At 45.3% G+C, this 11,636-nt stretch overlaps 1 protein-coding gene across 1 annotated transcript; it reads right to left on the bottom strand.

The window, feature by feature from the left end:
- Window positions 1–9,029: 9,029 nt before the first annotated feature.
- LOC114709420 (vacuolar protein sorting-associated protein 26A-like) lies at window positions 9,030–9,850 on the bottom strand. The gene is given in 2 exon segments (XM_037205264.1): window positions 9,030–9,698; window positions 9,700–9,850. Coding segments are annotated over 2 exon segments (750 nt in total). The 5' UTR covers window positions 9,844–9,850; the 3' UTR covers window positions 9,030–9,092.
- Window positions 9,851–11,636: the final 1,786 nt, after the last annotated feature.

Here is an 11,636-nt window from a genome sequence, read left to right as displayed (position 1 = left end):
CAGGCACGGATTCTTCCCATGGAGCAGGCTTTTTTTAAAGTCATAATTTACAAGGGAGCTCAGTGAGTTTTCACCTATTCTTACACCCACGTCACCACTTGGATCAGGACACAGAATCTTGCCCTGTCCAGTCTCAGGCCCTTCCCTAATCAGACCTGCTTCCCACTGCCCAGCAGGTGCTTATTGTGCCCCGTCTTTATTCTCTATTTTTAAATTAAAACAAGTTTTTGAGACATGGTTTCACTATGTAGCTCTGGCTGGCCTTGAACTCACAGAGAACTGCCTGCCTCTGTCTCTAGAGTGCTAGGATTGAAGTGGGCACCGCCACACGCAGCTTGCCTGTTCTTGAACCTTTCATAAATTAGCCCTAGGTAAATGCTCTTTTGTTCCCATCCCTCTGTCTTTCCTTCTCCCTGCTTCCTTTTAGTTTTGTGTACACTCCTGGGCAGCAGACTCAGGGTCACAGGCATTCTAGATAAGTACTTTATCTAAGCCACACCCCTTCTCTCTGTGTCCAATTGCTTTTACTTAACACTGTGTTTCTAAGATTTATACTATCTAGTGTCAGATCAGTTCGTTGATTTTTGTTGTGCTGCAAACCAGAATATACTTATCTGTTGCTCTGTGGACTGCCCTCTGGCTTCTGCTGAGTTTTGGCTATTATCCGTGTAGCTGGGATGTATGTCTTTGCACATGTATTTCGGCACACAAGCACTCATTTCTTCTGGGGTATATATATATACCCAGGATCGGAACTGCCTGGTCACATGGTCAGCATATGATTAATTTTAAAAGCATCTGCCAAGAGGTTTTTCAACATCCTTACATGCATGTCTACTCCCACAGCAGGTTGTGAGTTAGCTTGCTCCATGTGCCCACCGATTTGAGTGTTTTCAGAGGTTTAATTTTAGCTATTCTAGTATGTGGTCAAACTAGACCTTGTGCATCATTTGCATCTAGCTGTAACCATTCATGTCCAGCATCTTTTCATAACTTGTCAGCTGTTGGTGATGGCTCTTCTGCAAAGTGCTAATTTAATTCATTTGTTGCCTTTTTCCTGTTGTATATGGGAGACCTTTTCATGAAGGTGAAAGTGTTGTGAAATAGCATCTCGATTATCCCGGGAGTTAAGAAGGGGCTCAGGTTTATGCAGAGTGTGATGAGGGGGGAAAGGGCTCTCCATGAACCTCCCCTTCCCAGAAGCTCATTGCCTCTCTCCTCCTAGAACTAGTACATGGCTAGGCCCAAGGCAAGAACCCAGTGAAAGCTAACCAAAGAGGGGGATAAAGAGTTATCCACCAGCTGCTTCCCAAATAACCACTCAGAGGCTGATTATTGATTATAAATGCTTGGCTGATAGCTTAGGCTTGTTACTAACCAGCTCTTACAACTCAAATTAACCCATATTTCTTATCTACTCTGCCATATAGTGGTACCTTCTTTCAGCACAGCATGTTTATCTTGCTTCTTTCCATGTCTCCTTGTGACTCCCCAGACTCTGCCCTTCTTTCCCAGCCCCGAAAATCCTGCCTAGCTATTGGCCAATCACCTTTTTTTTTATTATTAATAATGAGAGCAACACATTTTCACAATGTATAAAAGGATTATTCCACAGCAGAGGGATGATCCTTGTTTTGCAGGGTTTGCTACTGTGGCCTTTGCAACACATGATACATTTGGTGCCCTTCTACCATCCCCCAAACCTGAGACCTCTCTAATTCTGGACAGGTGGCCCTTTGGCATTCTTGGGCCACCAACTCATGGACCCAGTCCAGACTCAGTCTTCCTGACCACATGCTGGTCCCATGCAGCTTCACCCCAGTAATGGGATTCTCCCCAGGCCTCAGGGATTACATTACTATCTATACTCCATTTTCTTCAAATTGGAGATCTGAATCCACAGCCTGAGATTGCTTGGCACCTGGACCCAGTAGATTTTGTAGAGTTCCCAGAGACCACAGTCTACCTTCCCTGCCCAGGCCTCTTCAGAGTACTCACTGCCCCAGGATAATTTTGATGGCCTTTGTGGGCATCTTTTTTTTTTCTTCTATTTTTTATGGGAAATATAATGTGTCTGCTCCCAGGTAGGACAATGGTCCAACTCTGACCCCATCCCTCTTCCAAAGTGAAGAATTCATTCCAAGCCAGGTGTGGTGGCACATGTTTAATCCCAGCACTCAGGGAGGTAGAGTCAGGTTGATCTCTGTGAATTCAAGGCCAGTCTGGTCTACAGAGGGAATTCCAGGATGGCCAGGGATGTTACACAGAGAAACCCTGTCTTGAAAAACCAAAACCAAAAAAAAAAAAAAAAAAAAGAATTCATTAGCGCAAGGCATGGTAGTGCACACCTGAAATCTCATCACTTTGGAGGCCGAGACAGCCGGGCAGTTTGAGGCCAGCTTGGCTACATAGGGAACCCTGTGTCAAACAAACAAACCAAAGCAGACCACAAACAAAACAGGACTTCATTCTTTAATTTTCCTATGGTTCAAATTCCAACCATCCCTTGCGGGCTCGTGTACTGAGTTCTTTGTCCTCAATTGATGGCCTATTTGGTGATATTTTATTTGTGCCGAAATGTGGTCATATTTTATTTATGCTTTAGTAAAGCTTGCCTGGAGATCAGGGGGAAAAGGCCAGCCATTTTAAATAAACAAAAAGTCAGGCAGCACACGCCCTTGATCTGATCACTTATCAGGCAGGGTCTCTGTGTGTTCAAGGCCATGCTAGGGAACAGAGCCAAGCATGGTGACACAGGCCTTTAATCTGAGTACCAACCATAGAGACCTGGAGGTCTGTACAGACAGACAGTGACAAGGAAGTGAGGTAGCTGGGCTAAGATAGCCAATGAGAGGGCAGAACAGCAAAGCAATAAAGACAGGAAGTGACTGGCATTTGGGAGCTGCAGAGTTGATGTAAGGCTGGCTGGTGGTTTTCCCTATTTTCCTGATCTCTAAGGCTTTCACCCCTATATTTGGCTCCATGCTTTTTATTTAATAAGACCATTTAGAAATTCATCTACAGCCTATTTTGGGAAGTAGAGGAACTCTTAGGAGCAGGGCCTAGCTAGAGGAAATAGATCACTGAGGGTGGGGTAGGCTCTGTCTTCAAAGTTTATGCCTAGACCCTTGTCTCTTTATCTGTCTGTTTCTTTTCTACCATGAGGTAAACGGCCTCCTCCATGATGCTTCACTTTACCTTAGGCCCAAATCATAGAGCCAGGTCACCATGGACAGAACCATGAACCAAACAAATTCTTCCTCCTTTAAAAAACAATTTTGGACTTTATTGACTGTTACAGTAAGTGTATGAGTATTTGCCTGTGTGTGCACCGTGCACATGCAGTGCCTGTGGAGGCCAGAAGAGGGCATCAGATCCTCTGGGACCGGAGTTACAGGTGATTGTAAACCACCATGTGGGGGTTGGGAATTGAACCCAGGTCCTCTGGAAGAACAACCAGTGCTCTTAGGCGCTGATCCATTGCTCCATGCCAAGTCCCCCTTCAATTTAAGCTGTTCTGTCTGGTATTTTGTCCTAATACTGGGACCAAGCCAAGATGTGTTCAGGACTCAGAGTCGCTTTTTCACCCCGCTGCTCCCTGGATACTGTGAAGTCTGATAAGTGTTGGCGAACTGACTGGGTCACTAAATAATTTAGATGGATCCATCTCTCAATCAAGCAAGCCACCTCTCCCTCCTGCAGCCTTGTGCCAAAGGAGAAAATGGGGACATCCTTCAGTGCTTTACTCAGAAGTTTTGATGTCTCCATAAAGTTCAATCACCCCTCAATGGGTTTTTATATCATAAGCTGCCTGAAAGTAGATCCCATTTCTGCATTAATGTCTTAGTAGATAATGCAGCCAGTTAAAAACCAAAGTTAGGACAAGAAAATGCTCGGTGTTGGGTTCTGCTGTCTTCCTCCAAATGAATCAGTTGCTTACATCAGTCATTTCTTGAGTCATTTCTTGATGGATGTAGTTAGTGTTTGTGATGGATCGCCTGGGTGGCCCTCACTATGCCAACCCCGTGGGCTATGCTGCTGGAGGGTTCGGGCTGGAGGTGGATGCATTTCCTGTCCACGTTTATCCTCCTGGTACTTTGTCCTCCTCTTTTCCTGGTGCAGGAGCTTTTCTCACAAGTCCAGGCCACCTGAGACCTCACCGGTGGCTGTTGACAGCTGTTAACAAGACCAGAACGGGTCTAAGACCTTCAGTGTCTGCTTGTGCTAGGTTGTAATTCCAAATATCACCTGTAGGTGTCTCCCTCTGACTCCAGAAAATCTTAATTTGTGCTTGACAAAGACGATTTTGTGAACTCCAAGTTACCCAGGAAGTTGGGCGTGGATGCGCAGCATGCCTTTTATCTCAGCTCTCAGGGGGCAGAGTCAGGAGGATCTCTACGAGTTCGAGACCAGCCTGGTCTATGTTGTGAGTTTAAAGAGAAGCTACCGTGGGCAGTAAACTGTATGTAAAGATTTTCAGAACAGCGCTCACAACATGACATTTGGCAATGGTAGAAATGATCAACTATCTATAAAAACAGTAGATGTTAATTACACAAGGCTGTTGAGGAGTTGAAATGTGTCTAATGCTATTAGGGAATCGAGTTTTACATTTCGGTTATATGTAATTCGAGCATTTAAGTGTGTGTAGCCAACACTTACTGTATCAGACAGCCTAGCCTTGATCTCATCTTCGCGTCCATCATTTCAGCAAAGAATAACCAGAAGAAGAAATTTAAAACAGCAACTGACAGGAAGTCTCCTCACCAATGTTAGAGTGGGTCACTGTGGGACAGTGATTTGGGGGCCACTGGATAGCTGCTGTGACCGTAGTAAATGAGCCTGAGTCTCCTCGTCTCCTCGTTTGTAAACTGGGGATAGTAATCGCGACTTCGGGAACTCATTGTAGTCTGGACATGGTGACACAATCTGTAATCCCGGCACCAGGAAAGCTGAGGCAGGAGGATAACAAGTTTGAGGCCAGCCTGGGCTACATAATAAGACCCTGCCTCAAACAAAATAAAACAAAACAGCTAGCCTGTTCGAGGTCAAAAAAGCAAACAGATTAGTCAGGGGTCAATTAGGAGTCAATCTTTGTGTTATCTTCATTAACACACGGTTCAAGATCAAAGAGCCTCACAGAAAAACACAAGAATAGGACAAAAATTGTCCCTACTGTTCACCCAGAGTTCCCAGATAGTAACATTTTTACCACATTCGTCTGGCCGTTTTATTTCTACTCCTGTGTATCTGTTTGTGTATGTATATACTTTTCCTAAATCGAGTAAGAATAAGTTAACAGTTATGACGTCCTTGATGACCTTCCCCACCCCCCATCCCAAAGCTTCAGTGTGTAGTTCCTAGAGAGAAAGTGTCGTTCTAGACATAGCCACAGTACAGTTTCCGGGGTCAGGCAACTGACGTGAGTTGACACAATTATCTAATTGTGATTAGATGTCACCAACGGTCTCAGTAATGTCCTTTATGGCAGAAACAACATCCCAGTCCTCTGCTACACTCAGCTGCCCTGTTTCTGGTCCTCCAGTCCAAGCAGGTCTTCCATGACGTTGACATTGGAGACAAACGCAGGCAGTGATCTTGCATCGCGTCCCTTAGAGTCTGACTGACGTTTCTTGGTGATTGGCCTCGGGTTATACGCCTTCTGACAATACTAGGAAAGTAATTTCCTGTTCTCCTATCATCAGGAGATCAGTCACCAGATCTGGGAGGATAAAAATTTGATGATGAATATTCCAGTAAGAAGGAAAAGTCTACAAGCATCTAAGGAGCCTGGCTTAGTTCACACTAACTAACCTGCAATTCACTCAGCCTTTCCAGGGACAGAGGAAAGGGCTGAAGGCAGAGGACTGACTGGGAGCCGAGAGAGCTGCACGGAGAATAACGGCTAACACTGGAGCCCAGAATGAGCAGAGGCCGGGGAAAGTGCTGAAGGCAACAGAGCGAGCTTTTAAATTGCGTACTTAAAAAACTCTCACTTGTTTCTCTGACACTTAAAAAGAAAAAATAGAAGGTGCCCACTGTGGAAAATACAAAAGGAATAAAGAAGAAAATAGCTGTGGAGGCCTGCAGCCCCTGCAGCCCTGTTAATCTTGTGGGCACACGCCTTCCCAGCATCCAGAAAAGCCTTTTCCAAACCGCTCTCGAAGTGGGAAAGAATGAGGAAAAGCCACGTCTTCCCGGAGAACAGTGACGCCGTGCTCGCAGAGGCTAGCCCGAGGGCGGCTCGTGTTTCCGACAGGGCTGCGTCTGTGAACTGGGAGGGCCAAGGGGCTGGACACCTCAGAGAACCCAGAGCTGCTGTTGCCTGTTTGTGGACCTCCAGCTGCTTCCGTGGGTCTGGAGCTGAGGGGAGTGTGCTGATTTTTTCGAGACAGGGTTTCTCTGTGTAGTTTTGGTGCCTGTCGTGGATCTCACTCTGCAGACCAGGCTGGCCTGGCCTCGAACTCACAGAGATCCGCCTGGCTCTGCCTCCTGAGTGCTGGGATTAAAGGCGTGCGCCACTGTCACCGGGGAGTGTGCTGATTTTTAAAGATACTGAGAAGAGGGCAGTGACCTGCAGACCCGGCAAGTACTTCTGGTTCAGATGGAATGGCATGCAGGCTAAGGCCAGGAAGAACCCTCCTTGAGGACAGAGCTGGAGGGGACAGGCGGGGTCCAGGAGCAGGTTTTGTTAAGTTGCTGTCCTCCAAGCCCCAGGGACAGGCCTGGGGACATCCTTGGTTGGGCCTGCAGGGCTGAGTACAGGCAACTATAGCAACTATGGGAGAGTCAGGATACCCAGAGCAGGTCTGCCTGACTTTTGGGGTCCAGTTCACCCTAGGGTGGGAGACCCCAGGGCAGAGTGGTCGGGGAAGTTGGGAAGCAGTTCTCTGGAACAGGGCCTAATGGGGTGGGAAACGGTGGCTTCTTCCAGCATCTTCCAGCATATTTAACTGTGCACACACTGCGTGATATCTTCGAAACAGCCCTGGCAAATCTTCCATTAGAGGATTATCTTCATCTCTGGCAGACAGATGAGGAAACAGAAGGTAAATGGGATGGCAGATATAGTCTGTGCCTTGCCCATGTCCTCAGCCACCTGGTGGTGACCTCTGACCCTGCCTCTATGTGCCCATGGCTTTGTGTATCTCTGTGGGGTATTTGTGCATGCATGGCATGTGTGTGTGTTCACTGGGCCTTTCCAGTGTAGGACTCCAAGACAGTGAGGGATGGCAGATGATGGGTTTGTATGCTCCTTAATAAGACTATTATTACTATCATCATTATTATTATTTCAGTGTTTTCAGACATGGTTTCACTATCTACCTCTGGCTGTTCTGGAACTCACTATCTAGAGAAGGCCTCCTCCCAACTCATAGAAATCCTTCTGCCTCATGTGCACCACCATGCCCGACCAAGACTATTTTATTTACTTATTGAAATGCATTTTATGTTCATTGGTGTGAAGATGTCAGATCCCCTGGACCTGGACTTATAGACAGTTGTGAGCTGCCATGTGGATGCTGGGAATTGAACCCAGGTCCTCTGGAAGAGCAGTCAGTACTCTTAACCGCTGAGCCATCTCTCCAGTCCCAACTATTTTATTTATTTTTATTTTCTGTTTCAAATTATTTATTATATATCATAGTTGCACAACTTGAGGCCGGTTAAATACAATTGGTTTTCAAAATCTCTATTTCCTAGATTACTACATGCAAGTGACCATGAAAATATTTGGCATTTTGAAAATTTGAAACTCTGAACAGGCACTTACATGAAGGGAAACATGGCCATTCTTAGAACTCCACATGTACAGTAGCTGCTCCAGGACGTACGTGGAACCTTCGGCCAGGGTTGGTTGCTGGCCATTTTATCAAAGTGCCATCATAGTAAAATAGGTTTAAAGAAAGGTAACTTGGGCTGTTCAGTTTCCTCGGAAAGTAAGGTTAACTGACAGAACTTGCTCTGAGGTGTGTCAAGGAATACTGGTATAAAAACAAACAAAAGAACAATGAACCACGAGTGAACGTAGTTCCCACACAGCAGCCTTTGTCTTGCCCCATAGTCCACCATCAGTGGTCTGTGCTCAGATGACTGCAGCGACTTCTTCAGAGCCACTGAACAAGTGAATTTCGTGTTTGTTTGTTTGTTTTTAAATAGACTAGGTGACATTTAAATGAGTTTGAACTCGCCAGTGTTCCAATTAACAAGAAACTGTCCAGATCTGGACACTTACATATGCTTCACACGTCCTCTGGAGCCCTCTCATCCCCAAATGGATATTTGCATACACATGGCAAAGAGTCCTTAAATTAAAATATATATATACACGTTTCAAAGTATTTATGGAAAAATGATACAGGTCTAAGGTGTTCTAAAATGCCAACATGTCAACTCCTCACTGCAGAACCTACGTGGCGATACAGAAAGTGATAGCAAAAAAGGTTAATGGGGGAGAGGCCACAACGACACGCCATGTAATCCCTTGGTTGGAAAATTTTAATATATCTCCGAAGACCCCATTAAAACCTGGAGGCCGTGAAATGGTAGATCCAGAAGCATCTACCATGCAACACCAGGTTGGTGTCTGATACACATGTAAAAACAATTCTCAAAAGTACTGAGGAACCGTGTCTTAAAACTTTGCAGGACATAAGGGCTGCTCAGGTTTTCTCATTTTACTTGAACAAAAAAATATTTAATTTTTTGCACATAGAGAATAAGAGGTAATCATTAGCATGAAAAAGAGAAAAGGATTTTCAACATTATGCATAAAGAAAACAAAATTACAAATACCAGCCTACTCACAGAAAATCCTTAATGCTGATGCTGATGCATCTGAGTACTTATCAGTGTGCAGTAAAAAAGAAGACAAAAAAGGCAGCTTAAGAGTTCTCCAGTGTTTCTAAGAAAGCACTTTTTAACGTTGATACACACACAGAATCGCTAATCATACTGGAAAATAATGCAGCACTTGAGGATGAGGAAGACTAGCAGACAGAGTTGGACTTTCCCGGCTGTGACCGGCTCTAGCCCACTGAGCGTCACCTGTCGGCTCCAGTTCTTGTTCCTGCTGCTTTGTCCCATTCTGCTTACATCTCGGGCTGTTCCACAGATGCCTGTGATTCCAGAGATTCAAATCGCTGGTGAAAGTTCGTCCTCGGTTTTCTCAGTTTTTCGGGTGCTTTTCTCCACAGGATGATCTCCTGCTGCTTGAAGTACCGTCTGTCTTCCTCATCAACCAGCACGAGGTTCAAAAAGTACCTCACGGAAAACTTCTTGTTCACGTCTCTCATTGTGGGAGTTGGGTCATACCCTGCTAAGAACAGTCTTATCGGAATAGATTCTCCTTTTACTGGCGCACCATCCATTATTTTATATTTAGCGATTGTTTCTGTTTCTTTTGTGGTGCTGGGTCCAATTCCTGTGATCTCCTTCTTGATCGGTTGTAACTCCATGTGTTGTATTTTTATTCTTACTAATAAGAAGTAAATTTTTCCAACAATCACATCCTTTAAATGATACTTGGACTTATTATATTCGAACTCTATGTGCAGACAACCTTCAATGCCCACTTCCATTTTAATGGAGTTGTTGACTTCAGGATAGGTAGCAAGCTGGTGAACAATAAGATCGTACTCTTTCACTAAGTCTGTCAGCCTTCTCACAATCGTCACCTTAAGAAAATACCTTTCCTGAAACAGATTCTCCGTCATAGAAGAGATAGTGTTTTTCGACTTTGCCATCTTCAGTTTTCATTTCTGCCATTTTCCTGGTCTCCCCATCATTAAGGGCAACATCGATCTCACAAATGGGACCAAAAAAGCCTCCAAGAAAACTCATTGTCGCCGCCGCCAGGTCCCCCCACTTCACTTGGCTTTTCCTCTGGAGAACTCCCAGCCTGGCTGCCTGCGCCCCCGCCGCCCGTCACGTCTATTTTATTTTTTTAATTGTGGTAAAACATTGAACTTTCAGGCTGAGGATGTAGCTTAGTGGTAGAGCACTTGGCTAGCATATGTGAGGACCTGAGTTTGATCCCCAGCACCAGACAAACAAAGGCATAAAACACTGAGTTCACAGCTTTTACCCTGCTGAGTGTACACTCCACTGTTAACTATATGCAGCACATGTGACAGATCTCTAGAACGTGTCACCTTGCAAGACTGAAACTACACAGCTCCTCATTTCCTCTGGCCCAGGCCCTGGTGACCACATCCTACTTTCTGTCGCTGTATATTCAACTGTTCTAGGAACTTTGTATAAATAGCCTCATGCAGTCTTGTTCTTTGGTGACTGACATTTAGCAAAATGTCCTGAAGTCCCCTCCATGTTATAGAATATATCTGGATTTCCCTTCTCTTTTTGTTTCCAGAGAGGATTTTACTAAGTAATCCAGTCTGGCTTGGATCTCACTGTGGTGCCAAGCCTGGCTTTGAACTCATGGTCCTCTTGCCCCAGCTGCCTGAGTGCTGGGATTGTAGGTGTGTGTTGCTACGCCTTGGTTGAACTTCATTCTATTCATGGCTAAATATCTTCCAGTGTTTTTATATTGACCGCCTTTACTGCTCACCTGTGGGTGGATATTTAGTTTCCTTTTACCTGTCGGCTGCTGTGGCTAACGCCGTAATAAACATGAACATGCAAATATCTTTTCAAGAGTTCTTTGGAATATACCTTTCTTTCTTAGTTTCTTTGGGCAGCTACAACATAAAATCTTGGACTAGCACCAGGTGGTGGTGGCGGCGGCGGCGGCGGCGGCGGCGGCGGCGCGGCGGCGGCGGCGGCGCACGCCTTTAATCCCAGCACTAGGGAGGCAGAGGCAGGTGGATCTCTGTGAGTTCAAGAACAGCCTGGGCTACAGAGTGAGTTTCAGGAAAGGCGCAAAGCTACACAGAGAAACCCTGTCTGAAACAAAACAAAAATCTTGGACTAGAAAATTTTTTTAAAGTTTTTTTTTTTTAATTAAAAAAAAATATATCAGGTGTGGTGGTGCACACCTTATAATCCCAGCACTCAGGAGACAAAGACAGGCAGATCGCTGTGAGTTCAAGGTCAGCCTAGTCTACATAGCAAGTTCCAGGACAAGCAGAGATACACAATGAGACTCTGTCTCAAAAAACCAAAAACCTCAAAGATTTATTTATTTATTTATTTGTATGGGTGCTTTTTATGCATGTATGAATGTGTACCACATGAGTGCACGGTACTTGTGGAAGTCACCAGAAGGCATTGGATTCCTTAGACCTGGAGTTACAGGCATTTATGAGTTGTCATATGGGTACTGGGAACTGAACCTAGGTCCTCTGAAGAGCAGCAAGTGCTTTTAACCACTGAGCAATCTCCCCATTTCCTGGACTGGGTAATTTTAAATAACAGAAATTCATTTCCCATAATCTGGAGGCTGGGAAATCCAAGACTGAGGCTCAGCATTGGGTGCCTAGTGAGGGCTTTCTCAGTGTCCTCTGGGAGGAGGGGCACTGTGTCCTCATGCTGAGGAGGCAAGCAGAAGGGCAAGGTGGCTAAATGTTGCTGCACGCGTCTCTGAGAAGGTCCGCAAGCCCACCCACGGGGAAGCCTTAAGGTCTCTCACCTCCTCGAGTCTCCACCTCTTAATCACATTGGCTTTACCTGAAATT

This window comes from Peromyscus leucopus, chromosome 4, assembly GCF_004664715.2.
Source record: "Peromyscus leucopus breed LL Stock chromosome 4, UCI_PerLeu_2.1, whole genome shotgun sequence".
Taxonomy (NCBI): domain Eukaryota; kingdom Metazoa; phylum Chordata; class Mammalia; order Rodentia; family Cricetidae; genus Peromyscus; species Peromyscus leucopus.
The sequence above is the reverse complement of the archived record's forward strand: the minus strand, read 5'-3'. Positions and strand labels throughout refer to the sequence as shown.